Source organism: Durio zibethinus, chromosome 24, assembly GCF_047325235.1.
Source record: "Durio zibethinus cultivar Kanyao isolate XHJ-2024 chromosome 24, ASM4732523v1, whole genome shotgun sequence".
Lineage (NCBI taxonomy): Eukaryota > Viridiplantae > Streptophyta > Magnoliopsida > Malvales > Malvaceae > Durio > Durio zibethinus.
Genome location: NC_143185.1, coordinates 7697608 through 7724698, shown reverse-complemented (window position 1 = coordinate 7724698; position 27091 = coordinate 7697608). Strand labels below are relative to the sequence as shown.

The 27091-nt window shown below is 31.5% G+C and overlaps 2 protein-coding genes and 2 pseudogenes across 2 annotated transcripts; 1 reads left to right on the top strand and 3 right to left on the bottom strand.

Annotated features, from left to right (window-relative positions):
- Positions 1-141: 141 nt before the first annotated feature.
- Positions 142-2306, bottom strand: LOC149511895 (NAC domain-containing protein 82-like; annotated as a pseudogene).
- A 355-nt stretch (positions 2307-2661) lies between these two features.
- LOC149511894 (alcohol dehydrogenase 1-like) lies at positions 2662-5330 on the top strand. The gene is made up of 10 exons (XM_089753479.1): positions 2662-2919; positions 3258-3394; positions 3485-3531; positions 3608-3933; positions 4016-4098; positions 4185-4260; positions 4371-4432; positions 4521-4616; positions 4741-4902; positions 5069-5330. The coding sequence occupies exons 1-10, from the start codon at positions 2883-2885 to the stop codon at positions 5183-5185; spliced, it is 1143 nt and encodes a 380-aa protein (XP_089609605.1). The 5' UTR covers positions 2662-2882; the 3' UTR covers positions 5186-5330.
- A 9798-nt stretch (positions 5331-15128) lies between these two features.
- On the bottom strand, positions 15129-17318 carry LOC111316349 (uncharacterized). Its single transcript, XM_022918332.2, has one exon. The coding sequence runs from the start codon at positions 16127-16129 to the stop codon at positions 15284-15286; it is 846 nt and encodes a 281-aa protein (XP_022774067.2). The 5' UTR covers positions 16130-17318; the 3' UTR covers positions 15129-15283.
- LOC111316042 (UDP-glucuronate:xylan alpha-glucuronosyltransferase 1-like) lies at positions 16313-25197 on the bottom strand (annotated as a pseudogene).
- Between the last annotated feature and the right edge of the window lie 1894 nt (positions 25198-27091).

Sequence of the window (27091 nt, the reverse complement as noted above, 5' to 3'; positions counted from 1 at the left end):
ATGCTAGAAACATGCGGAATGTTGAATGTTGAATGCTGGAATGCCTGTACACCTTAAAACGCATTACCAGAAAGCCGCAGTGAACTATCAATTTCACAGTCACGGATGCGACTACAAAGGCATTCATTCAAACATTATAAGAGCATATATCAGTCAAGGCCGCCAAACATTGCATGTTAAAACTTAAATTCCATAAAAGCAATTATAAAAGCATAAGATGATAATCAAACCCAAAGGTAGTTGTTACTACTTCTATCTCAAACTAAACACTTGCTAAGAACAATGGTAAACCAAACAGCAGCAACAGAATCGAAAAACCTGTTCCTAATAATTCAAGAACTCATCTAAGAACAATGCCCAAATGCAGACTAACTGTTTCAATAGTTAACAGAATATGTATTTTGTGATATCTTATTCCAAGGGATACAACACATTGTTTAAACTGTTGTCTTCCCTGAAAGATGCCAACATGGATAAAATATCATCATCATCAGACACTTGAGGAGCCTGGAAGAAAAAATCATAAGCATTACCAACCATTTGACCTGTCATATGTAATGAATGTATCATTTTCAGTGAAGAATTCCAACATTGATAAAATGTTATCATTTGATTCTTGAATTGGAGGGACCAGAGCAAGTTGAGCAGATTCCAACAATTCAAGAACAGCCTTAGCATCAGCAACCACTGGAGCTTGAGGGGCATCCACACATGCAGGGGTAGCATAAGCGTTATTATCAATATCAGAGGTAACACACTTAGTAGCATTAGCTTGAACCACCAGAGGTAGACTGTACAACCCACTTGATTCAATAGATGGTCCAGCACATAGGCTCTCAGGGACACATGAGTTACTAGCACCACCATTGGCTAGTGTAGACATACCGAAAGAGATCCGGTACTAGGCAAATTTGCATCCTCATCATCACTCCAATCCTCCTCTTTACATGGTACTCCACATTGGGCACCATTTCTTGGGCCCATGCCATCCTTCTTGAAAACAACACAAAGCACATACGTATCCTGAGCATAATAATAATAATAATAATAATAACAACAATAATAATAATAATATTATTATTATTATGTGCATGCAAAATTTTAATTTGATCAAGTCGGTTAGAATGATTGACTGAAATGGAATAAATTTGATTAAGTCGGTTTGATTAGTTTAATTTTAATTATTTTTGGTTAAATAAATCAATTTTATTTAGATAATTTAGTCGATTTTTGTTTTTAAAATTAATAATCAAATCAATTGAATTTATTAATTTCTTAAAAAACATTTTAAATTTATTATACATACGTAAGATAAATATATAATATTTTTTATTCGTATTTTTCAGAATGGAAAATATGATATTTGTGATAAAATTATAAGCTGAGTTTTATTCAAAATTGATTACAAAATAATGAACAAAAAAATTTAATTTTGTATTGAATTGACCGACTTTTATGTTATTTTATTTATTTTTTAAGAATAGTTGGTTATGTCAGTTTTCGGTTTTTCAAAAATCAATCAACAGATTACTCTCTCTTACTTTACTTTGTATATTTAAATGTATCCCTAAAGTGTTATCTTATTATAACTTTGGGATGGTAAATATGTATTTTAAAGATCGTAAACATATTAATTAATTTTATGTGAGATTATGATCTATTAATTCCATTGATCCGATATCAATGTTGGAGGTCTTAAAGTAGGGGATTGTTATTTTGAGTAGCAAACCACGCTCAAAACCTAACCTCAACCCTTCGTTAAGGGTCCCATCTTCTGCTATTACCGCCAAGCTTTTCTCTTCCCTTCACCTTCAAGTTCCTTCATTTCGAATTCTCCCTTCCTTATGTCTTAATCTCGGCTCCTAGCACAAAGATTTTGCATAGAGGCTAAGTTTGGAGATTGAGGATTACTAGTGAAGAGTTTGTGATAAAAGATTTCGCATTTGATGGGAAAAAATTTTCACTTGAAGTTAGAAAAATACAAATAATATTATATTTTAAATTTTTTAATTTAAATATTTTATCAATCATGTCATTTATTAATAAATTATTAAATTTTAAGTTTTAATGATTTTAATTGTAAAAAAAGTCAAAAATTCAATTTAAACACATTTCGTGCTCTATGGCTAAAAATTAAGCGATATCTTATTATATTAACTTACCAAGCGTTTTAATGGAACATGTTGTTCACATGTCAATTTCCATCCACAGGAATTCAAATGTGTGAAGTTTCGTAAAATTAAAAGAACTGATTTGATCTTAAGAAATTTTAACGTGTCAAATGAAGACATTTTACTCACCAGCATGCATGCGAAAAATTAAAGAACAAATCAAACCTGAAAAATATGTAACATTTCAAAATCAACGTCCAAATCACAACTTTACTTTATCGAGAATCAGCGCAAAAATGTAAGACTTTCGTCACGATGACAGGAGACTCAATCGGTGCGAAATATAAAAATCTGAACACGTTGGACAACGAGGTGTCGGGCAGGGAAGAGCAGAAGACAGACAGGAAATGCTTACTTGCCTCACCGCCAAATAAAATATACAAAATTCCATGTCCAAACTCCAAAGTCCTGATACTAAAAAAAGAATGGATAAAACTAGAAATCCCTATTGGGAAAGCAACAAAAAGAGAAAAAACGAAGGCGCGGCTGGGTTGTATTTCAGTTTTTACTCACAAAGGTCGAATGAAGAAAACAGCGGTTGGCTTTGGTGGTTTTCCCTTGTATTCTAATCCTTCTGCTTGCCCCTTCTCAACTCAATATTTGTACCTTATAAATACCCTCTCAAAGTAGGCTTCCCTAAGAGGTTAAAATCATTCCATTTCTAAATATAAGAGAAGCAAAAACCAAATTCTAATAGTATATTTTTCTAATATGTCAAGAACTACCGGTCAAGTGATTCGTTGCAGAGGTACGTTTCTTTCTATTTTCCATTTCTCCTTTCTTCTTTTGCATGTATTAACATCTTAATAAAATGTGGTTATCAACAGTTTTCAAGGTTTTTGCATGTATACAAATTTTTATGTATTAATTAATGGGATCATTTACGTAAGACTTGCCATCCATTTTCCCAACTATAGTTTGGGAAATTCAGCTCTCTGCTTGTCCTTTTATGGTCATGCTTTGCGGGTTCTTTCTTGTGTGTTTTTGTCGTTTTCGTTCTTTTTTTCCCCTTTTCTCAGGAAGATCTAGGTCTCACTGTATATTCTTTTTTTTTTTTTAAATGGAATAATTTGCGATTATACCTAGCTGCCGTGGCATGGGAAGCCGGAAAGCCACTGGTGATCGAAGAGGTAGAGGTGGCACCACCACAGGCAATGGAGGTTCGTTTGAAGATCCTCTTCACCTCTCTCTGCCACACTGATGTTTACTTTTGGGAAGCCAAGGTAATTACCTCTTGATGATTCATTGACATTGCAAAGCAATATTCATTACTTGCGTACTCGGAACTAATTTAATTATTTGTCAACTTACAGGGCCAAACTCCATTATTCCCTCGCATATTTGGTCATGAAGCAGGGGGGTAAGTTCAAAACTAGTTTCAATTTTAATGGATTGGATGATGTCTCTGATTCCGGTGTCTATTGGTTTACGTATAGGATTGTTGAAAGTGTGGGCGAGGGTGTGACAGAACTTAAACCCGGTGACCATGTGCTTCCTGTGTTCACTGGGGAATGCGGTGACTGTCGTCATTGCAAGTCTGAGGAAAGTAACTTGTGTGATCTGCTAAGGATCAACACCGACCGAGGGGTGATGCTTAATGATGGCAAGACTAGGTTCTCTATTAATGGACAACCCATCTACCATTTTGTCGGGACGTCTACTTTCAGTGAATACACTGTTGTGCATGTTGGCTGTGTTGCCAAAATCAATCCCAATGCTCCACTGGACAAAGTTTGTGTTCTCAGCTGTGGAATCTCTACGGGTGTGAAAGAATTTGTTAGTTGATTTAGCATTTTCGTTCTCCTTTTAATTTGTTAGTTTAATGAAAACTTTTCATTTTCTAGGTCTTGGTGCCACCTTGAATGTTGCAAAGCCTAATAAGGGTTCAACTGTGGCTATTTTTGGACTGGGAGCAGTCGGTCTTGCTGTGAGTATCCCTTCTTTCATATCATGGTTTTCTTCACTCCTGCTGCTGCTAACTTGGGACATTGTTATTGTGCTCTTTATAATTAGGCTGCTGAAGGGGCCAGAATTGCAGGCGCTTCTAGGATTATTGGAGTTGATCTGAATTCTAAGAGATTTGAGGAAGGTACATTAATAACACTAATAAACAAACACCCTTACCCCTAGAAGGAAATTCTTGATTTACGGCCTTTTAAATGCTTCCTCTAATGTTCATTTTCCTTGTGCATCTAACAGCCAAGAAATTTGGTTGCACTGAATTTGTAAACCCAAAAGACCATGACAAGCCCGTTCAAGAGGTTTGTGAAAACCGTAACTTATGCTTGAAGGTATAATAATTAAATAAAGAGAACACTTTATTTACAAATTTTACTCGATTGCTTTCAGGTGCTTGCCGAAATGACAAATGGGGGAGTTGATCGAAGCGTAGAGTGTACGGGTAGCATCAATGCCATGATTTCCGCATTTGAGTGCGTCCACGATGTAATTCCCTGAAATACATTCTTCAAGCTGTTGTGTAGACTAGAAGGTAGAATGAAGCAACTAATAGAGATTATCATGTTTGACATATTGGGTTATGTTTTTCCCTTTTGTTTTTTTGGTGCAGGGATGGGGTGTTGCAGTATTGGTGGGTGTGCCCAACAAAGATGATGCATTTAAAACCCATCCCATGAATTTACTGCATGAGAGGACTCTCAAGGGTACCTTCTTTGGCAACTACAAGCCCCGTTCTGATCTTCCTTCAGTGGTGGAAAAGTACATGAACAAAGTAAGCTTCCTTCCTATTTTAACATGGAATACATCATGCCAGCAATTGGATTGCTAGTTATAACATGCATTTCTCATGAAAAGGCTCAAAAGAATGAGATAAATGCGCATTTCTTGTTGCAACATTGCAGAATTGTGTGTAACCTGAGAGTTTGCGATATATGCAGGAGCTTGAGCTGGGGAAATTTATCACCCATGAAGTCCCTTTCTCAGAGATCAACAAGTCCTTCGAATATATGCTTCGTGGGGAAAGCCTCCGGTGTATCATCCGCATGGATGCGTGAAAGAAACTTCTTTTGTATTTAGCAATCAATCAATAAATCATCTGTCTTTACCTGCCTACTGTTGTTTCCATTTTTATGCATTGTACTTGAACTATTAATGCCATGCCTGTTGCATGGACGAAATAACAAGTCCATTTGTGTTTTCTTTATTGTCTGTCAAACATATAGTGGAACATATAGTGGCTGCAACAAATTCTCTGTTACATGCTGCAGCTTTCTTCTAATGACTCAACTAAATTTTCACCCAAAATAGCAAACCAAAGGTATCATCATGTTGGTTCTCATGTATTTTTGGAAAAACTACATTATATAAGATGAAGAAGCCCAAATTTTACCTCAATCATCCATTTAATGTAAGAGAAGAAGGCAGCTCAAGTTGTTTGAGCCTATACTTACTTTATTGACTAGTGTTATGTAATAGGGCTAAGCCCACAACAGAACATGGAATAGGACAAATAATAGGGAGGGACCAGATTCATGCAATGAAAAAAGTCAACGGCAAGACATGTAAGATACCAAAACAAGAAACAGGAACCAACTTTAAAGTGAAAAAAACAAAAAAGCCAAAACAAAACATATAAACAAACAAAAGGGCGCTGTGGGTTTGCAGTTTACCGTCAAAGAGTAAAGATTTCCAGACAAGAACAGCGTTTTTAGTGAATGGCTTTTACCTTTATTTAAGATTAATTATTGTAATTAGAGATTTAAATTGCTATTATGATTGCATTTTCGATTACGTCACATTTATCATAATTATAGATATAACGAAAATTATTACGATAATCATGATCATGAATTTTTTTTTTTTTTTTTTTTTACACAATTTGTCATAAAATACAATAATTCTAATTATAATAATAAAAATTTTTATTTATTATTTTAAAAATAATTTATAATATTTCATTTCTTTTATTTACTTGATAAAAAAATTATTTACAATATTTTGGAGATTATAATAAAGTAATATAAAGTAAATAATAAAATTTCCTTGATCATAAATACTTTTTGAACATCTAACATAAAATTATCAAAAACAGTAATGTTTGTTCAGTTACATTTCAAAAATTTCTCCCTAAAAATTTCTCTTAAATTAATTGCCCGTAAAAAAAATAAAAATTTTCAATCCATTTTTCTAAATCAAAATTTCCCACTAAAACAATAAAATCCCAACCCTTCCCTAGGCCCAACAAGACTTTCACCCAATTCCTCACCCACTTAGTCACCCACAATCCACACACACACTCCACACACATTTCACTTTTACTTTTCTCCCATCTTCCCATTGTCCATCATCCCCTCAATCCACTCCTCCTTTCTTTTTTCTTCTCCATTTTCTATTTCTCTTTTCTTTGTATGGTTTCTCTCATCATGTATAAATCTCCGACACAAGCAAAAAGCTATTCTCTTCCTCTCATTTCATCCTCTCTTACTCAACAATTTGACTCCTACTCTCAAGGATTATCAACCAACAAGCCAATTAGCTTGCCACCTTACCACTCTTAGCTGTAAAACCATGGAATGTGGATGGTCAGACAAATACTCAAGAATGGAATATTAAAGGGAAACAAAATCAACAAAAAAGATAATTTTATGAACCTTTAAAATTCAAATCAATTACTTGTGTTATGCTAGTTAATGTTGATAATTGAGGCTGAAATTCTAAATTTTGGTGTGAATTAAGTTAAAAAAATTTTCTTCTATTTTTGGGCTTCTTTAAGGTCAATTTTGAATAAACAAAATAAAAAATTTTCCTACCATTTTTTGGACAAAAAATAGAATAGTAAGAATAATAGGAATAATGGGTTATTATTCTTGCTATTCTCTGTTATTCCATTCTGCAACGGCCGATTGCGGCCACTACGGTCGAGATTGAAATTCTCTCTCATTTTTTCTTAAATATCGATGGTGGTAGGTGGCGTAACCACGAAATAGCAATCACTATATTGCTTTGCCAATGCTATTTAAAACCTTGATTGTAACATACAAATTGAGAAAAATAAAAATTATGTTTTTCTTCAATACTATAAAAACGAACACCAGTTGTTTAAGCTTTTCAAAACTTAAAACCAGTAAGGTAGAAAAATAGAAATTTTTGAAAGAAAAATGCCAACCACTATTCGTCAAGTTATTCATTGTAAAAGTATAATATTCAAAAAAGGTGGAATGCCATTAGTAATAGAGGAAGTGGAAATAGTTGTAGAGACCCGTATTTAAACTACCATGTATTGTCTATTTTGACTTGAAAATCTTATAGTTTTATACCATAAAAGATATCACACAGGTTTGGGTTTAAATCTTAATTTATATATCATAATAGATCCTTAGAACATCCCAATGTAAGATTAAAGTGTTACAATTGCACCTTTGACCACAAGCAATTGATGTTCACCTGAAAATCCTATTCGTTTTCCTTTGCCATATATACTGATGTTTACTTTACTTAGAAAACTTCATTTAAGTTTTTGTTAGAAAATTTGGAGAAAATAAAAATAATAAGAAAAAAGAAATATGGCTTTGAAGTGTGAAGAACATTATCTTAAAGGAAATTATGCCTATAGGATACAATAAGGTTTTAAAAGTCTCAAATAAAAAGTAATAAAATTTGTCAGGTAAAGATCTATTTATAATAAACAAACATCTGTAAAATTCTTATTTACAAAGTCATAGCAATCTATATAGTTATGTTTTCTTGTTTAAACATACTTAATCAGACAATCATGTTTTCTTGTTCAAGCATGCTTATTCAAACAGTCATGTTTTTCTATTCAAACATGTTTATTTAGAATATAAACAATATTTTATTAATATTTCAAAATTTATAAAAGTAAAATATTTAAATAAAACAATCTATTTACTAAACAATTAAGCTTAAGTGCCCCAAGTTTTCAAGTGCCCAATCTTTGCCTTTTAAAATTATTTGACCCATTAAGAAAACTCTTAACAAGCCCAAGTAACTTGACCACTCTAACACTTGGCTTAATTACTTAAATAATATAAGCAATCTTTTTTAAACTACATACGAATGATCTTTGTATTTAATTATGGATACACCACATTATAAACTATCAATAATGCCCCACTAGTTTGGAATATAGGTGTTTAATCTCTAACATTTTACGCAAATAAATATAATGAATACAATAAGGTATCTTTAGATTTGAACATTTAATTAGCATACATATCTTAGAATTCTAATGAAGTTGATGATGTTCGTAGATTAAATCTCAACTCCTATTGTTAAAATTGAAAATAACACACACAATATTTATTTAATCTTTTATTAGAGGTTTATAATTGTTTTAGCACTATTATAGCCATGTGTTTATCCTTATTCATAAACATTTACAAGAAAGTTTTTAATTTTCTTGTTGAAGTAGCACCACTTTAATGTTTATATAGGTGGAGTTTCTTATTTTATGTCTCCATTGCTATAGAAATTTAATTTATGTACTCCATTAAGAGTTTAATCTCATTTTATGTCTCCATTGCTATAGAAATTTAATTTATGTACTCCATTAAGAGTTCAATCTCATCCTTCATTTATGCAATGGTTCACACTAGTATTTTAAATATTTAGAATGGGTTGACTAGTATTTATAGATAGATAATAATAACTTGTTGTTACCTATTAACTTTGTAATTAGAAATTACTAATTCAAAGTTAAATTCCCATTATTTGTGTCTAAAAAGAATTTTAAACCCATTCCACTTATGGTGCTTCTTACCAAATTTCTATGTAGTGCCTTAGTAAAAAAATCCATTAAGTTATTAGTGGATTTAACATATATTATGGTAATTACCCCATTTTTTTTTATCAATTCTTTAATATAGTCATAACTTAGACTAATATGTCTAGATTTTTCATTATAAATTTCACTACAAACTCTAGACATAGTAAATTTACTATAACAGTACAAGGAAATGGTTATCATCTATTTTGGTCACAACTTTATAGCGATTAGTAAATTTCTTAGCCATTCTATTTCCTTGCCTGCTTATCTAAAGTTATAAATTCAGATTCCATAGTTAAATGTGAATTGCAAGTTAGTTTCTTGGATGCCTAACTAATTGTACCACTTCTAAGAGTAAACATCTAACCTGAAGTGGATTTATTGTCACTTAAACTAGTGATCCAACTTGCATCTGAATATCCTACCAAAACTACTAGGTATTTCGAATAAAATAAGCCAAAATCTTTTGTTCTTTTAAGATAGCTAAGAATTTTTTCTATGGTTTTCCAATGACTTGTACTAGACTTACTAGTATATCTAGATAACTTACAAATAGCAAAAGCTATATCTGGCCCAATACAAAGCATAGCATACATAATACTTCCAATAGTACTAGCTTATTCAAGTTATGTAATTACATGACCTTGATTTTTTGTTAACTTTATACTTGTATCATATGGAGTATTAGCTTCTTTTATATTAAGATACTTAAACTTATTAAGTAGTTTCTCAATATAATGACTTTGATAAGTATGAAACCCTTGGTATGTCTCTTAACTTTAATTTCCAAAATAGTATCAACTTCATTTAAATCTTTCATTCTAAAATTAGAAATTAGATACCTTTTGGTTTCATTTATGCTATTCATATTAGTACTAAAAATTAGCATATCATTCACAAAGAGACATATTATGACTCCATATTCTTTAGTAAATTTTGAGTAAATGCACTTATCCACTCCATTATGTTTAAATCATTGGCCAATATAATTAAATCAAACTTTCATGCCATTGTTTAGGAGCTTGCTTTAGCCATAAAGTGACCTAATTAATCTGTAGACTTTATTTTCATTACTTGAAAGAATAAAACCTTTTGGTTGTTTCATATATACTTCTTCCTTTAAGTCACTATTTAGAAAAGTTGTCTTAACATCCATTTGATGCACATGCAATTTATAAATGGAAGCTAAAGCTTTAAGAACTCTAATGGATATGTATTTTCTTGCTTTTGACTTGTTATTTTCTTTTATTCATAGTATTTAAAACCATTATTTGTTAAAATTTATTGAGACATTTGATTTTCTAACATTTATGTTTTTGACCTTTAATTTTGTTTATAACTTATGATTTTTCATTTTCTTTTTTAAGGATAAGAGGGTTTTTAATTTTATTATGACTTGTGATTTTGTCTTCTTTTTTAGGAATAAGAGGGTTATATAAACGTATTTCATATATGTATTACATTTTTCTCAATTGTGTTTTTTGTTTTTTTTTCATTTTATTTGTATTTTTATAATTTTTATTTTTTTAATCATGATTTATGATTTTTATATGGCATTTCAAGTTTTTTAATCGATTGGTGTATTTTCCTATTTGCATTTTTTGATTTTGGTCATGCTCATGATTTCTTTATTTCAAGTTTGTCTTTTATCTATATTTGTTGATTGTAGGATGTTTATAGTTATAAGACTAAATAATAAGTTGGCATAGAAATGATGGTGGTTGATATAAAGGTACGTAAATAAATTTATTTTTCTTTTTATTTTTATTTTTATTGCTTTGATTTATTTTATCATTTTTTTTTACTTACGTAGAGATTTTAAATTCATGATATTTTTTGGAATTGTAATATATATTGATTGAAGACTAAGATTCGAGAAAGCGGTTTATATTATATCAAAATTTTTTCTATTGTAAAAATAAAGATGATTATCAGATAATTGTTACCAATGATATGATTCATTTTATTGCTAATACCATTATAAAAAATACCATCATCAAATAGATGTTTGACAAAGGTATAAATATTTCACAATATGTTTTTTTCTTGTTAGTAGGTTATAAATATTTCACAATATGTTTTTTTCTTGTTCGTAGGTTATGATTCTTTTAATGATGGTTCAGCTTATATATGTGTCTAATAGTTTTTTTTTATATATAATTTATTAAGAATTTTGAGTTTAGTGCTTTTCTTTAAAATACGCTTTTATTCCAAAAATTTTTTTCCATTAGATGGTGTTGTTGTTCATATAAATCTGTTAATCTTCAAACTTTCAGTGATGAGTTCATAAATTGTATAATGTTATGGCTGCAAGAGTTAAGGTTTTCTAATTTTTTTTTTTTATATTGGCAATATCATAAGAGCGATAATTTACTTTTAAAAAATAAACTTTTATTATCATTAAAAGTAAATATCATTTTAATCATTTTTTTCTTTAGCAAAAAAATTTATAAGCGTTTGTTTTTTAGACAAGTTTATTTTTTAATTTTAAGATAAGCACTTAGTTTTGGGAGACAATCTCAAATTGTTATACTTTTTTTATTGCTCAGAATTTTCAAGATTAGTCAATATTGCATAAAAATTGCAAAATGAAATTTGAGTTGTTATAGTTATTTCTTTGCTAGCTAATAGTTATATTTTTTTATAACATTTTCACTATTTTATTGGTTCATAATTTTTTCATTGTGGTTATAATTGATTTATTTAAAAATATTATAATTTTTAAATTAATAGTTTCTTTGTTGATTTTATTATAAATTTTCTTAGACTTGTGACAGTATTTGAGTTATATTGTATTTTTTATGATAAATCTATTTACAAAATTAAATATTTCTTTTAATATTTTTTAATTTAAAAGTTAAAAGTATAATTTTTTTTATTCTTTGAAAATCCATATCTTCATCTCTTAAATTTTTAATTGTATTTATTGTAATCTTTTTAATTTTTATTCAATCTTCACTTTAAAGATTTTTATTATTTTAATCTCTTTTTTATTATTTTTGTCTTTATACAAAACTTAGCTATTAACAATCCAATCCTTTTTATAAATGAGAGGTGAGAAAGATAAAAGATGTTTAATTTATTTTTTGTTTTTGTAAAATTCATGTTTTATTTTATTTTTATTTCAAAGAATTTTTAGAGTAATTTCTAGGGTTTTATTACTTTTTTATGGATGAAAGGTTGAGAAAGATTAAAGATATTTGTTTCTTAAAAAATATTTTTTATTATTTGTTTTATTTTAAAGATATTTTAGAGTTATTTTTAGGGTTTTAATTTAAATAAGTAAGTTTATAGTCTTTCATGAAAATATCTTCCTAATGGGACTATTGATGATTCATTCATTTCTATGAATAAAAAGCTGAAAAACATTATAGGTTTTAATTTTTTTTTTTTTTTGGTTTCTTATAGAATTTATACTTTAATCCCTTTAATTTTTTAATGTTATTTATTTTCATCTTTTAAGAGTTTTTTAATCTTAAAATTAAGGGTATAATTTTTATTATTTTAATATCTTATTTATTGTTTCCTTTTCTAAAAAAAACTATTAATATCATTTTTATATTATTTTGTAAAGGGTTAAAGATTTTTATATTATTTTTTGGTTTCTTATAAAATCTATTTTGCATTATTTTGTATTAATTTTTAAGTTTTTATATTCAATAATTTTTCATATAAATTACATTAGGTAAGAAAATTTATACATTAATTTAATTAAAAATAAAAAGTGCAATTTTACTCGCATGTTATTTTACAAGTTCCATGTTAAAACTATTGTTTGATATTATATTTGTTTGTCTTTCTTATTTGTCACAATATAGTTGTGATTTTATTTTTGGTTACTTTTTTGTATTAATTGTTAGATTTTAAGTAGCTTTACATGTAAACAAATAAAATCTATCAAAGCTAAAAATTTTAATTTCCACATTTTTTAGAAATAAATTTTATTTATTTGTAGTAATCATGAAATATAAAATTCATTTTTATGTTTAAATTTCTATTATCAAGTTATAATTAAATGTTAGCAATGTTTGAGGTGTCTTCAATTTATTATTGGTTATACCATTTTTCAATTGTAATTATTATTTTTTACCTTCTTGAATTTATTTTTTATCAAATATATTAAATTATTATTTACATTTGTTATTGATGGTTTGAGTAATGCTATATGTCAAAGATATTAGTGTAATAAGTTTTCTTAATTATTACTTAATAATTTTATTGGAAAAAAATCGTAACGTTTATCCTATCAAGTCATTTTAAAAGAAACATAAAATATATGTTATAGATAATATTATATTAGAATATATGTTATATAAGATAATATTTTTTAATTATAATTTGCCAAATCCCATGTAGATATGAAAATAAGAAAAAAAAAAAAAAAAGGTCTACTTATAATAGTCTTTAATAAAGATTTTCATTTAGTAATTTATTTAACCAAAAAAAATGATTTATTTGTAAGATGTATAGATCTTTAATTTTCATGTTGTAAACTTTGTAATGCTAAAATTAAAAGTTCTATTCTCATAATAATTTATGATTAATATTATTTATATTTTTAAAAAATAAAATAAATAATTAACGTTGATTCAAATAAATATATTAAAAAAAGAAACTTAAACAATAGATATTACTCATGCAAATAACTCATGATTTTTTTTATAGTTGATTTTATCATTATTTTAATAACAAAAAAGAATAAAAATAAAAAAGTTGAGTATGAGAAGTTTTGAATTGATATTAAATAACGTAACACTCAAAAATATTATTTTTTTATTTGCTTTAAAGACTTTACCAAACATGTTATATTTAAATAACGAGTTATAATTAAAATATTATCTCTTTTTTATATGTTTAATATAGCTTGTTATTAGAAAATAAATATTTTGTGAAAGATGAAGAAATAATAATATTTTTTATTATTTAATATTTACTCATCATTTTATTGAGTTTCACTAAATTTCTATTTTTCATATAAATAAATTAAAATAGAAATAGAAATAAATAAATATTGGGGTAAAAATGATATTTTAATAAATATTTCTAAAAGTTTTCATTAGGAACTCTTTTATTACACATTCATATTATATCTATATGATTGTCTGATGATAATTATGTGAATTTGAATAACGAGTTTTTCTCATTTTTACAATTTTTAATTTAAGTGCAATTGATTTACTAAAATCTTTTTTATTAAATTTATTTCTACCTTATGAAATAAAATAATAAAAATAATTTTTTTAATAAATGAATTGTGTAGTGTTTGGTTACATAAAACTTAAATCTCTTAACTTTATTACATAAAATGCAATCATTTAATTTATTATTTTTTAGACTTTTGATTGCCTTATATTTATATAAATTTTTTCCTTTTGATATTCTTTGCATTTATAATATTTTTTTAAATTGTTTTGTTAAAATGTTTGTAAAATTTTGATTTTTTTCATAACTTATTGTTTTTCTTTTTATTTTCTCTGACTATATAAGTGACATTCCGTTTACCACCTCATCTCTTGAATTTATTAGAATCAATGTTTAAAAAAAATATAAAACTAAAAAGTTTTATATTGGTATAAGTTTATTCCTCGTCAGATACATACATACATACATATATATACATATATATATACCACCCATATTACAAAATGAGATTTCTAACATTATATATTATTATGAAAATACAATTTCTTATCAAATTTATAAATATACTATTTTTTAAAATAAAAATTTTGTTTTTTAATAAATAATCCTTTATTTTTTAAATAGCAGTGTATGTAAATATATATATATATAATCGATTTGTTTGCCTAAGCATAATATGGGTTTAAAACTAGTTAAATAATAATTTCATGATTTTTTACAAAAGTTTAAGAATTTTTTAATTTAAATAAATTTAAACCTAACTCTTCTATGTGTTTTAACAATAGTTGAATCAAATGCTCATTTTGTAATTGTACCATGCAAAGCGAGGATGATTATAGTAAAATAGTATACTTGTTTAAAAATAATATTAATAACAAAGTGGTGATCCTTTGATTTTATATTGTTATAATTGGTTTAGCTAATGTTCTTTTTATTTGTTTTCATCCTAGTTGGAAAACTATTATGCTTGTATATTTTCAATTTTGAAAAACCTATGATTAATTCATCAGTTATCAGTTAACTTCATCAATCTTTTTTAATTTGATATAATTGATTCAGAAAAGGAAGTATATATTACTAGTTTTTTAATTTATTCGATCAAAACACTTTTAACAAATATGGGGAATTCAATAAAAATATTCCATTCCATGCCTTAAACATAGCAGGATTATTATTAAGTAGCATGACAAGCGAGCTCTTTGTTTGGTGCTGATGCCATCCACTTTCATAACTTAAGATGGTGATGATGAGCGGGGCCAGGAGGCTGTGCTGCCGCCCTATCCATATCGGAAGGTTGACGGTGGGAAATTTCTTGTGAAGATTTAAGATGTGAATGTGACATTCCTTCACTAAACTTTTTGCTTTTCTTGATTTCTTCTTCAATATGAAGATCCTCTTCTATGAGTAATACCTCGTTTTGTTCACCATGACGGCCTGGTACAATGGTTTCCTGGATTTTCACATGTTCATCTATGCTTACTATTTCTGTTTTCTGAACCATTTTCTTCTTTCTCTTCTTGATGAAGCAGCATAGAGCAACCGAGAGGAATGCAAGAAAGAACAGACCGCCGAGTGAAACAAAGACAACGACTATTACATTTGAATGATGTCCGGATGCTGGTGATGGAGGTGGAATTACTTGAGGTGGTGATGGTGGAGAAATAGAGTGAGGAGGTGGTGGTGCCACAATAGGAGAGAGAGGTGGTTTTGCTGCAGGTGGTAATGGATAGAATGGATGATGTGGTGGTGCTGGCACTGGATGAGGTTGTGGTGGTGTAGGATAATGTGGTGCCGGAGGAGGTACTTTTGGAGGAGACGATGGTACTTTGGGGGAAAATGGGGAATTAGGAGGAGGTGATTGCACCTTGGGAGGGGTTGGAATAGTATGGGGTGGTGCAACATTGGGATGGCTTGGAGTTGGTGGTGCCACTTTTGGAGGAGTTGGGGGTTTATAAGGAGGCGTCAGCTTTGGAGGGGAAGGAGGTGGTGGAAGTACTTTTGGAGGAAATGGAGGATCATGGGGTGGTGGCAGAGGAAAATAGGGAAAATAATTGGTCTTAATAGAAGCCATAAATGGAATGTGAGAAAGTGTGCATATTATATATAGATGCTACTTGAAGTGTGTTGACTGCAGCCTCGTGCCTAATCCGATGGTTTTGAATACTTCTACGGTTTTAGTTGCTTCACGTTCATGCCAAGATTGTTGTTTGAATTGTCATTGATTGCATTGAAAAACACTTCTTGTATTTTAGAACTATTTCTCATTTTCCATTGGAGGTTTGATTTGTGTGTTACTTTCTCCATTAACCAAATGATCAGGATTTGCAATCTTCTGAAAATGACTAAATGAGCCATATATGAGATAACTCTGTGTCATTTTACATAAAGAAGGCATGAGGAGTTGGTACTTACACGTCATGCCTGAGAGAGATGCAGTGTTGATTGCAGGAGGTGTTGGAACAAAAAATTCATCATTAGTCCAGTTAGTCTCACCCCAGAGTTTTAGCATACTCTTCCAGGAACATAAATTGTCGATACACTTCTTTAAGCGCTTGTCCTGAACTTTGATTCTCCAGTGACCATCACTGAAATTTGCCTTTTCAGCTTGCCTTCTCTCAAACTCTAATTGTGCCTTTTGCTTTGACCTTAACATGCAGAACTAGTGTAATTGCTTAGGCATTGCATCATGGACTTTCCACCATCTTTCACGGCAACTTCACTAGCAAACTCTAGCATTATATCTACATTCCAATTGCAATCATAATCCTTGAAGCACAACCATGGCTTTTTACCTAGGTAGTGAAGTACATAAAGAATAGGTGGTTCAGCACCGAAAAGGGGAGTTTTCTTTTGCTTAACCACTTCCTCATCACCAATCCAAAAATGCTTCAGAAAATTCATGCGTCGTGAAATCCGGTACCCCCATGTGAAAATCTCGTTTAAGTATCCCTGATCCCCACCATTATAAGATTCAAACACATCAATGTGTTCCATCAAAAGCTGGAAGGTGCAATTTGAAGGCTCAATGACCATGACACCGGAGTAAAAGAGTGTGCCATTATTTCCTGTAGCTGATATTTCGGGCATCCAGAATAGGAAATCAATGTTTCGAAGTATAAGCAGATCTGTATCAATGAATATGATTTTGTCATAATCTGTCAGCTGCCATAAGCGGAACTTGCTGTAGTTCCATTCGTTGTAAGCATCGTTTTCTGCTTTTGGATTCCTGATCCTTTGAATAGTCCTGACTTTCCATCCAGCTGCCTCAAGTCCACTCCTGTGATAAACACTGATTGTCTCATCTACAAGTATCACAAGGTCTCGGTTTGAGCCAGACATGCGGATGCTTTGAGCAGCAGCTATAGCTCCACATACATATACATGAGCTGAATGGAGAACTGTAGCATATGCTTCTAGAGATGGATTCCCAGAATAACTCTGTATTTAACATAATGTAATAGCTTTTATAACTACTAGTGATGAAACATAAAGAATCTCTAAATTCAGAGATAGTGCTAACCTAAAAACTGGATTAGAACTGACCTTTGACCCCGATACGAAGTGCAAGTTCAAAAGATCCTGCTGGAAACTGGAGCTTTTCTCTCAACACATTCAAGTCTGGTTTGTACAACCAGACAATCTTTTCACGTGCTACAAGTTCTTTGCAAGTGAACATGTTTGGAATGGGAAAGCACTTTGAAACAAAACGCACATGAACCGGATAAAAGCCCTTGGTAGAAGTTGCAAGACTAGCAGCTGCCAGCTGCAAATGCAGCCGAGCAACATCCCTTGACCAATTCCCCTGATTTCTGCAAGGAAGCTTGACAGCAATCAGATCAAGACGTTTTCCAGGGACTTCAAGCTTAGGTAGAGATGGGCAAACCGGGACGTCTGGTTCTTGCTCCTCATCAATCCATTCTGGATGCAAGGATCCCAAGTTACAATCATGTCAGCATAGTTCAGGCGCAGAACAATGTGTTTGGCATCGGTATTAGGTGCTTCTGTTGTTATTTTGAAGCAAAGAAAACTTTACTCACAGTTGCTTTTCTTAACATCAGAAACATTACAATTTAAAGTCTAATTAATAACTACCCACTAAAATCATAATCCTAAGATTAGGCCATGACCACCAGCATGAATAACAAAAAAATAACCAACACCAGAAAAACAGGAACAACATGAAACATTCAATGAATTCACATTAGCAGTCCTAAACACATCTTCTAACACTCCTCCTTGCTTTAGGAGCTGCAAACACCAAGTTTTGTCCTCAGAAATTCAAACTTGCTAACTGGCAGTGGCTTGGTAAAAACGTCTGCAACCTGATCTTCTGTTTTGCAGTAGACAAGAACAACAGCTCCATCTTTTTGTACTTCCCTTAAGAAGAATAATTTAATATTAAAATGTTTAGTTTTCCCGTGAAACACAGGATTTTGAGAGATAGCAATGGCAGCTTGATTGTCAACAAGAATCTTCATGCTTTCCTCCTGCTCTAAGTTAAGATCGATTAAAATCTTCCTTAGCCACAAAGCTTGATTAACAGCAGCTGTTGCAGTAATAAACTCTGCTTCAGCTGTGGATTGAGCTACAATTTCTTGTTTTTTTGAGCTCCATGAGAAAACACCAAAACCAAGTGTGAAACAATAGCCTGAAGTGCTCTTCATATCATCAATGGAACCTCCCCAATCACTGTCTGAGAAACCAACCAGTTTGAACTCTTTGCTCTTTGTATATTTAATGCCAAAATCACTTGTGCCTTTCACATATCTAAGCACCCTCTTTGCAGCCTTGAGATGCCATTCACTTGCACAATGCATAAACTGAGACAAAATGCTTACAGCATTCAAAATGTCAAGCCGAGTTGCTGTGAGAAACATTAAGCAACCAATCAGGCTTCTGAAATATACCTGATCAATCTTTTCTGTTCCATCTTCTTTACAGAGCTTTTCTTTTGAGTTCATTGGTGTCCTCATTTCTTTACATTCTTCGAGTTTAAACTTCTTCAGAATCTCCTTGGCATATTTTTTCTGATAGATGAAGACTTCATGTTCATTCTGTTTGAGTTCCATTCCAAGAAAAAAGGTCATTAATCCAAGATCTGTCATTTCAAAAAACTCCATCATCTCTTACTTAAACTTCTCCACAATAATTATGTTGTTTCCTGTCACAAGTAAGTCATCCACATATAGTGAGATGATAAGAATGTCAGCTCTATTGTCCTTGACATATAATGTTGATTCAGATAAGCTTTTGACAAATCCCAAGTTCTGTAAATGTTCATCAATCCTGCTGTACCAAGTTCTTGGAGCTTGCTTCAATCCGTAAAGTGCCTTTTTAAGAAAATAAACCTTGTCTTCTTCTCCTTCCTTAACATAGCCTTCTGGTTGTTCTACATAAATCTCCTCCTGCAGAAAACCATTCAAGAATGCTGACTTGACATCTAATTGGTGCACTTTCCAATTCATTTGTGCTGCAACGGCGAGTAAGAGCCTGATGGTGTCGAGTCTAGCAACTGGTGCGAAGGTATCTGAGTAGTCCACACCGAGTATTTGAGCATATCCTTTGACCACGAGTCTAGCTTTATACTTGTTGATTGAGCCATCAGCATTAAGCTTGGTTCTGTACACCCATTTGACTCCAATTACTTTTCTGTTTTGGGGTCGATCAACCAACTCCCATGTTTCATTCCTTTCAATCATGAATAGCTCCTCCTTCATTGCAGTAATCCAATTTTGATCTGTCTTGGCCTCTTCATAATTTGTAGGTTCACACACAGCAATATTGCATCTTTGATAAACATCAGAAAGTAGTCTTATTCCTCTGATAGGACTGTCATCCACCATTTTATTCTCCCGATCTCCAATGCTAGGAAACTTGAGCTTGTGCTCTTTTAAGGTTGGATCCATCTTTTTTGCATCATCCCAGTTCCACTCTTCATCTTCCATAAAGTGCACATCCCTGCTTATAATAATTTTTTCAGTTTGTGGCTGGAAAACTTTATAAGCTTTTGCAATTGAGCTGTAGCCAATAAAGATGCCTGGAAGTGCTCTTTTATCTAATTTATCTTTCTTGGTCTGTGGAACATAAGTGAAGCACAAACATCCAAATATTTTAAGGAAATTCAGAGATGGTTTATAACCATACCATGCCTCAAAGGGTGTTTGATCCTTCACTACTCTTGTGGGAAGCCTGTTTTGCAAAAAAACAGCAGTATTTGCTACTTCAGCCCAAAATTGCTTTGGCAGGTTCTTCTCATGTAGCATACATTGTGTCATCTCCAATATGAATCTATTCCGTCTCTAACTTACTCCATTTTGTTGTGGAGTGTATGGAGCAGTTAATTGATGTTGGATGCCTGCCTCTTCACAAAAATGAGTGAATGCTTCAGAAGTGTACTCTTTGCCATTGTCTGATCTAAGAGTTTGAATTCTGCAGCCACTCTCGTTCTCAACTCTGGCTTTAAAGTTCCAGAAGACTTGAGCCACCTCTGACTTGTACTTTAAAAAAAAGATCCAACACATACGGGTGAAATCATCAATGAATGCAATATAATAAAAACTACCTTTCAAAGAAGGCGTTCTTTGTGGGCCTGCAATATCAGTATGAATTAATTGTAACTTCTTTGATGCTCTCCATGTTGCCTTGGGAAATGGTTTCCTACTTTGCTTTCCAAACTGACATGCTTTGTAGTTTGGAATATGATCATCAAGTTCTGGAAAATCATTTACCATATTCTCGGATTTCATCTGCAGCAGCCCCTGATGATGATAGTGCCCGAGCCTCTTGTGCCATACTTCAGTGATATTTTCTTTGATTGGGAAAGCAGTTTGCTCCTCCTCCAATAGATTTAGAGCAAAGCTTTTCCCTTTCATTTTTACTTTAAAAATATCTTGGCCAACTGCATCTTTAATCAAGCAACTTTTATCTTCGAACACAACTTTATAACCCTTTTCAATTAGTTGTCCAACACTTAACAAGTTTTGATCAATTTCAAGGACATATAATACATCAGAAATGAACTTTGTACCTGAACAAGTTGAAATTGTAACTGTTCTTTTTCCCTTCACAGTTATGTACTTGCCATTACCAACTCGAACTTTCGATGAGTTTGCGTTGCTTAGTTCCCTGAATAGATCCTTGTCATGTGTCATGTAGTTAGTACAACCACTATCTATAAGCCAACTCTCACTTGATTCGATGTCGGAGAAACATGTAGCTACAAACAGGTGATCTTCCTCCTCTTGATCAGCAGTCTTTGCATCTTCACCATGTTGCAAAATTTTGTTTTTGCAGATAACAGCTTCATGCCCCATCTGATTACATTTAGTGCATTTAGCATCAGGTCTTCTCCAGCATCTAAATGAAGGATGACCCTTCTTTCCACAATGTTGGCAAGGTGAATAGGATTTCTTCTGATTTTCATTCTTTTCTTTTGCATTGGCTGATGCAGTACTTGGCCCATTTCCTTTAAAATCCTTTTTCTTCTTTCTTTTGCTTTTGGCCACATTTTGATGCTTGACTGCCAAAGCTCCTTCAATTGTTGTATCTTCCCTCATCAATCTTCTTTGTTCTTGTGCTTGCAAAGCATTAAGCAATTCTATTAAGGAAATTTTTGATAGATCCTTTGTATTCTCCAAGGCAGTGATGGTTGCTTCATATTTTTTAGAAACTGTAACAAGAATTTTTTTTACAATTCTTGAGTCAGTAAATTCAGATCCAAGAAGCCTTACTTTGTTTGCGATAGAAGCTTATCGGAGTAATCTTTGATCGTCTCGGAGTCCTTCATTCTTTGAAGTTCAAATTCTCTAATCAAGTTAAGGACTTGCATCCCTTTAATTCTTTCATCTCATTCATATTCATTCTTGAGATAATCCCATATCTCTTTTGCTGACTTCAGAGACATGATACGAGTGAAGATGATGGATGAGACTGCAGCAAACAAGCAGGCCTTTGCCTTTGATTTCTTTGTCTTCTTTTCTTTCTGTGCTTTAATCTGTGCCATGGTGGGATTGTTTGGAAGTGCAGGAATTTCATAGTCTTCTTCCACTGCTTCCCAAAGATCTAAAGCTTCCAAGTATGTCTCCATACGTACTGCCCAAATCTGGTAGTTATCTCCGTCGAACACCGCCGGAGCAATTGCGGAGAAACTGGCTTTAGCTTCCATGACACGTGAATTTCACACACAGATCCCTTAAGAAGAAGGCTCTGATACCAAATGTTGTTATTTTGAAGCAAAGAAAACTTTACTCACAGTTGCTTTTCTTAACATTGAAACATTACAATTTAAAGTCTAATTAATAACTACCCACTAAAATCATAATCCTAAGATTAAGCCATGACCACCAGCATGAATAACAAAAAAAATAACCAACACCAGAAAAACAGGAACAACATGAAACATTCAATGAATTCACATTAGCAGTCCTAAACACATCTTCTAACAGCTTCCAATGAGTGACTTCAGTAGTATTGAAGTTCAAAAGTCCAATTCCCTAGTAGCCATTCTGTTCGCCCATCTTCTCTATAGCTTTCATGGCATCATTCCAGTTGGTATCAACATCTGATACATATGGAAAATCTGCTTCTCCCCATATCCACCTGTTCATAAAATTTCGCCTGCATGGAGTATACCTTTCATTAATCATTGGTTCACTATTTGATTCCCTTAATGTCATGTTTCGAATATATGCTAAAATGCCTTCACAATTTACTTAGCTACTGTGAACCCATATACTGTTAAAGCAAGAGGATACATGCCGAGATTTTGTGCCTGATAGATGGTCATTGTTATAGACCTCTTGAGAGTACAAAAGCGTTAGCCACATACAATAACAGCCAAGACAAGTTTCAGCAGAGTATATTTGCAGCATGAGTTCCGAACTTGGATTGGGATGTGGAATGGCTTCTCAACACCTTTTACTTTATTTTTATTTAACCTCCTTTTATATATGGCCTCGCTGCAATGAGAGTAATTGAGAAAAAAAAAAAAAAAAAAAAGATGCTGTAAAGGAAATATAAGAAAAAAAAAGGCAAAGAAATAACTAGTAAAGAATGAAAACATAGGTTCAACCCTTTGTTTGGTGTATGCACTTGTTCTACCCCTGTAAAACATAGGTTCAAAGTATCTTCCCAAAATAATCTGTAGAAGTCTTATTTTTCAGATTTTTGCACAAAAATTAAGCTAAAATAAAATAAGATCTGGCCATCTAATTGTGTAAGTTATTGGATATAATCAGCATAAATCAATGAGGGATGCTGTCAGTGCATATTGATCATATGTGGTGGATAGAAATCTTCAGTTGGTGGCTTTTATTTTCAATCTTTTAGACGCGAGGTATTGAAGTAATTGAATTTTTATCTTTCAATTGTTAGACAAAATGTCCCTGATCACCATCCTAAAAGCATACCATGTCCCAATATATTGAGTCCAAAATATCCAACCAAAAGGAAACACCAGTCAATTAAAGCCACTAAACATATTAGGTTCTAGTCATAGTACTCCCTCAGAGTGTGAAAAAAAGATTACCTACCCTTTTTGATGAATTAAGAAAGGATTAGTCAACAGTCTATGATCTGTTGATAGAATGCTAAACTCTTAATTCTCGTTATCAAAGTACAAGTACTGATAATCTCGAAAAAAAAAAGTCTAGCTAGAGGGACAAAATTTCATGAATTGCTCTCTTTAAGTCAATTTGGACTCATAATTTGATCTGAAGCCTATTAAACGTGCTAATGGGGGACACGAACTTGAGCAAGCTAATTAGTTCGATTTATTGTCATACCTTAAGCCATCCAAATGCCAGAGTAGAGAGTCGAATTCATACGTTGAATAAGAATGAATACAAACAATTAAGCCACCTGCATTTTTTATAATCAAACCACTAATTAATTATTCTAGATTTGGCAATTTATGTATCTATATTATATTTTTTTTTATGTCAATCATATGTAAAATACAAAAATTATAGTCTTAATATTCATGTTCAGACTTTAAATTATGAAATACGTTTTTTTTTTATTTTTTCCAAACCCATATACTATTTTTACTAAAATTTTAAAAAAAAAATTTTCATATCATTTTTATGTTGCGATTAAAATCCATATACACATTTTTTTAATTAATTTGAAGTTTCAAGGCAATGAAAAAACATTCTAGTTGAGAAGAATACAGTCTTCCTTCATTGAGCCAAAATTAATTAAATCTCTTAAAGGTCGGTCTTCAACAAACTCAACATGAATAAAAATAACAGAAAAACTGGAAAGATTTATATTTAAAACCTGACTTGCAACTAAAGAAACAATCTAAGTTCACATATCAATATGTTACAAAGCAGAAGCAAACTCTTAGAGGCCTCTGCTGCAATGTAAATATTAGCAGTGATTTTGACATTTGTACCTCAGTAGGAATCTTTTTTGACCAAAATTGGTTTGTCATCAAGATGAAAACCACACGGTTAAAGGCAGCGGCATGCGGTTGGTCAATCATTGGAAACAGAAGTTCAGAGCTCTAGACAAATAAGCTGCTTGTTTTACTACTAAGCATTAAGAGCAAAGATAATTGTGTAATTGAATTAACTCAGCCGGTCATGCAATCATCTTAAAAATTGATATTCATTAGGTTCAACTTCAAATTTCAAAACCTGCATTCTTTTTCTTTGTTTGCAAACTACGGTCTCATTTGAAAAAAAAAAAAAGAAAAAAAACTTGTATAATTCCTTAGAAACTGAGATTAACGATAAAAAGCTAAGATTTGTAGATCAAACAGTTTCCAGTTCAGGTGCTAAGAAAGATCCGAGGAACCTAAGGAGAAGCTAAGATTGATGAATCATATCAAACTCAAGGCTGTTTGCTTAATCAGTCCACTGAAATCACAATATAAGCTATAGTACTACAGCATTGTAATAAAAAAAGGGTTCGCAGGACAAATTCGGTGATGAATTCCTCCAAAAAATATTGAAAAAACTAATAAAGAAAACTCGATGCTGAAACTGTAAATTCTAAGCACTGACTGACAACCATTTTGATTTAAATTTAAACAACAATTAGAAAGATGGCAATGAAAGAAGGACCTCACATTGATGCGGATAATCGGTGTCTAGTCTCGACAGAACGAGGTAAGTTTCCCATAACTCCTCTCATTTTTAAGCTGTTAGCAGCTGGGGCATGCATGCAGCATCTGATGATACACAAAAAATGGAAAAATAGAAAATAAATAAATAAAAGGAGAGGAAAAAAAGGCAATTAGCTGCTAGTCTATGGGGGAAAGCATCTGGCATAAGAGCATTACAAAAAAGAAAAAAAAATTCAGAAATTTGAGAAGCAAAAACTGCACATGAGTAACATCAGAAGCATTTTTCTATTATAGACTAGAGTAACTTCTATCTGAATTTTTCTATTATTTACTTCAGTTTTCAACACTCATTTTAGTTTTGATTTCTTACCAACTTTTTTTTTTTAAATTTTTATATGTGTATCACATAATTCTCTTATTTATTTATTTACTAATATTTTAGTTTTTACCAATTTGGTCTGTGGGGCTCCACCAGAACGACTTGCACCCATCATGCACTTCTTAAATATATCTATATCAGTTCCATTACCACAAGAAATTATCCTCCTTTGCTTTCTCTCTCTTTTTTTTTTTTCCTTTTTTTCTTTAAAAACTCTAGGGGAAAAAAATATATCAGTGCATTGCTTTAAGGAGTGCCTTAAGAATTCCCCATAGAGAATTGGCAACTTTGTTTCCAATGTTGATCTTTTTAACAACTTAAAAGACACTAATTTTTACATTTCCAAGGTTCATTAATAATGAATTTATAATTTCACTTTCAATATTGGAATGGTTTTCAATTAAATATATATGATGTGTATATATTAATTTAGACATCAAGAAAGAACTCTCTTTCATGTTATAATTTATTTTATTTATACATGTTAAGATTTAAATTCAAGACGTGTGATCATCGAACATACATACGTTATTCTTAATTATATCAAAGCCTATAGTTGTTAACTATGTAAAACTTGATTTGTCTCCAAATGAGATTAAATTAGGATATTAACGTTTTGGTTGGGCCACTAACTAAAGTAATCAATGCTGAAATGATCTTTGGCAAATTATGTTATCGATCCAGTAAAAAAAAAAAACTGATTTAAAGAAATAATTTGTCATGTTTGAAGAGTAGTTGACAGATTAGGTTAATGAAAATAACTAGTTTGGTTGATGATAGAAGGGGATTTGGATTAAGAGTTTAGATATTAAGAAAAAACTAATGACTGTAAATCCAAACTGTAAAAATAGTAAAGTTCACTTTTAATTATTTACCTCCCAAGTCACAAGACATGACCATTTTTGTTCAGATTTCTTTTTTGCAGCAGTTTTATGACATTTTCTTTCTGTTTTGTTTTCATTAATCTTGTTGGAAAATTCAAAGGTTGTTGCCTTGTTTAGTGAGAGGGGGAGCCCTCTGACACCTAATTCACAGTTCTGGAATAACAACATGAATGCTTTGGAAGAGTAGGATCTGGAACTTAATTTGTTTGGGTAAGTGATGAATTTCCTCACTTGTTATATCTTAAGTCACCGCCGACATGTTGCTCTGTTGCCACTCCCTTTTCTTTTTGCATGGAAAAATGTTAAATTGCTTGCTTCCCAATTTAGATTTCCTCAAGTGGTTGGAGACAAGCGCCTGAGTCAGGCTGCATCTCTTGCTTGGGTGTCAGTAATCCCGTCCAAAATCCAAAAGAAAAGAACCAACATAGCAGCCTTTTGCATTCAACAACACTGATCCCTGACTCTCATTTTATCTTTTTTTTTCTTTTTAAATTTTTGAGTGCTGGTAAATTTCCAGCTCGGCACTTTGAAAAAGAATACAATAAACACCAACCATAGAGCCAAATATTCGGACGCAATTCTGATGCAATTCTCACTTCATCAGTCTAACTAAAGCCAATGTCGCCAGACGCAGGCTGAAGAAATGGATGAGGCCAAAACTTAGAATTTCAGACCAAGCAAAGACCTCAAAACACAACG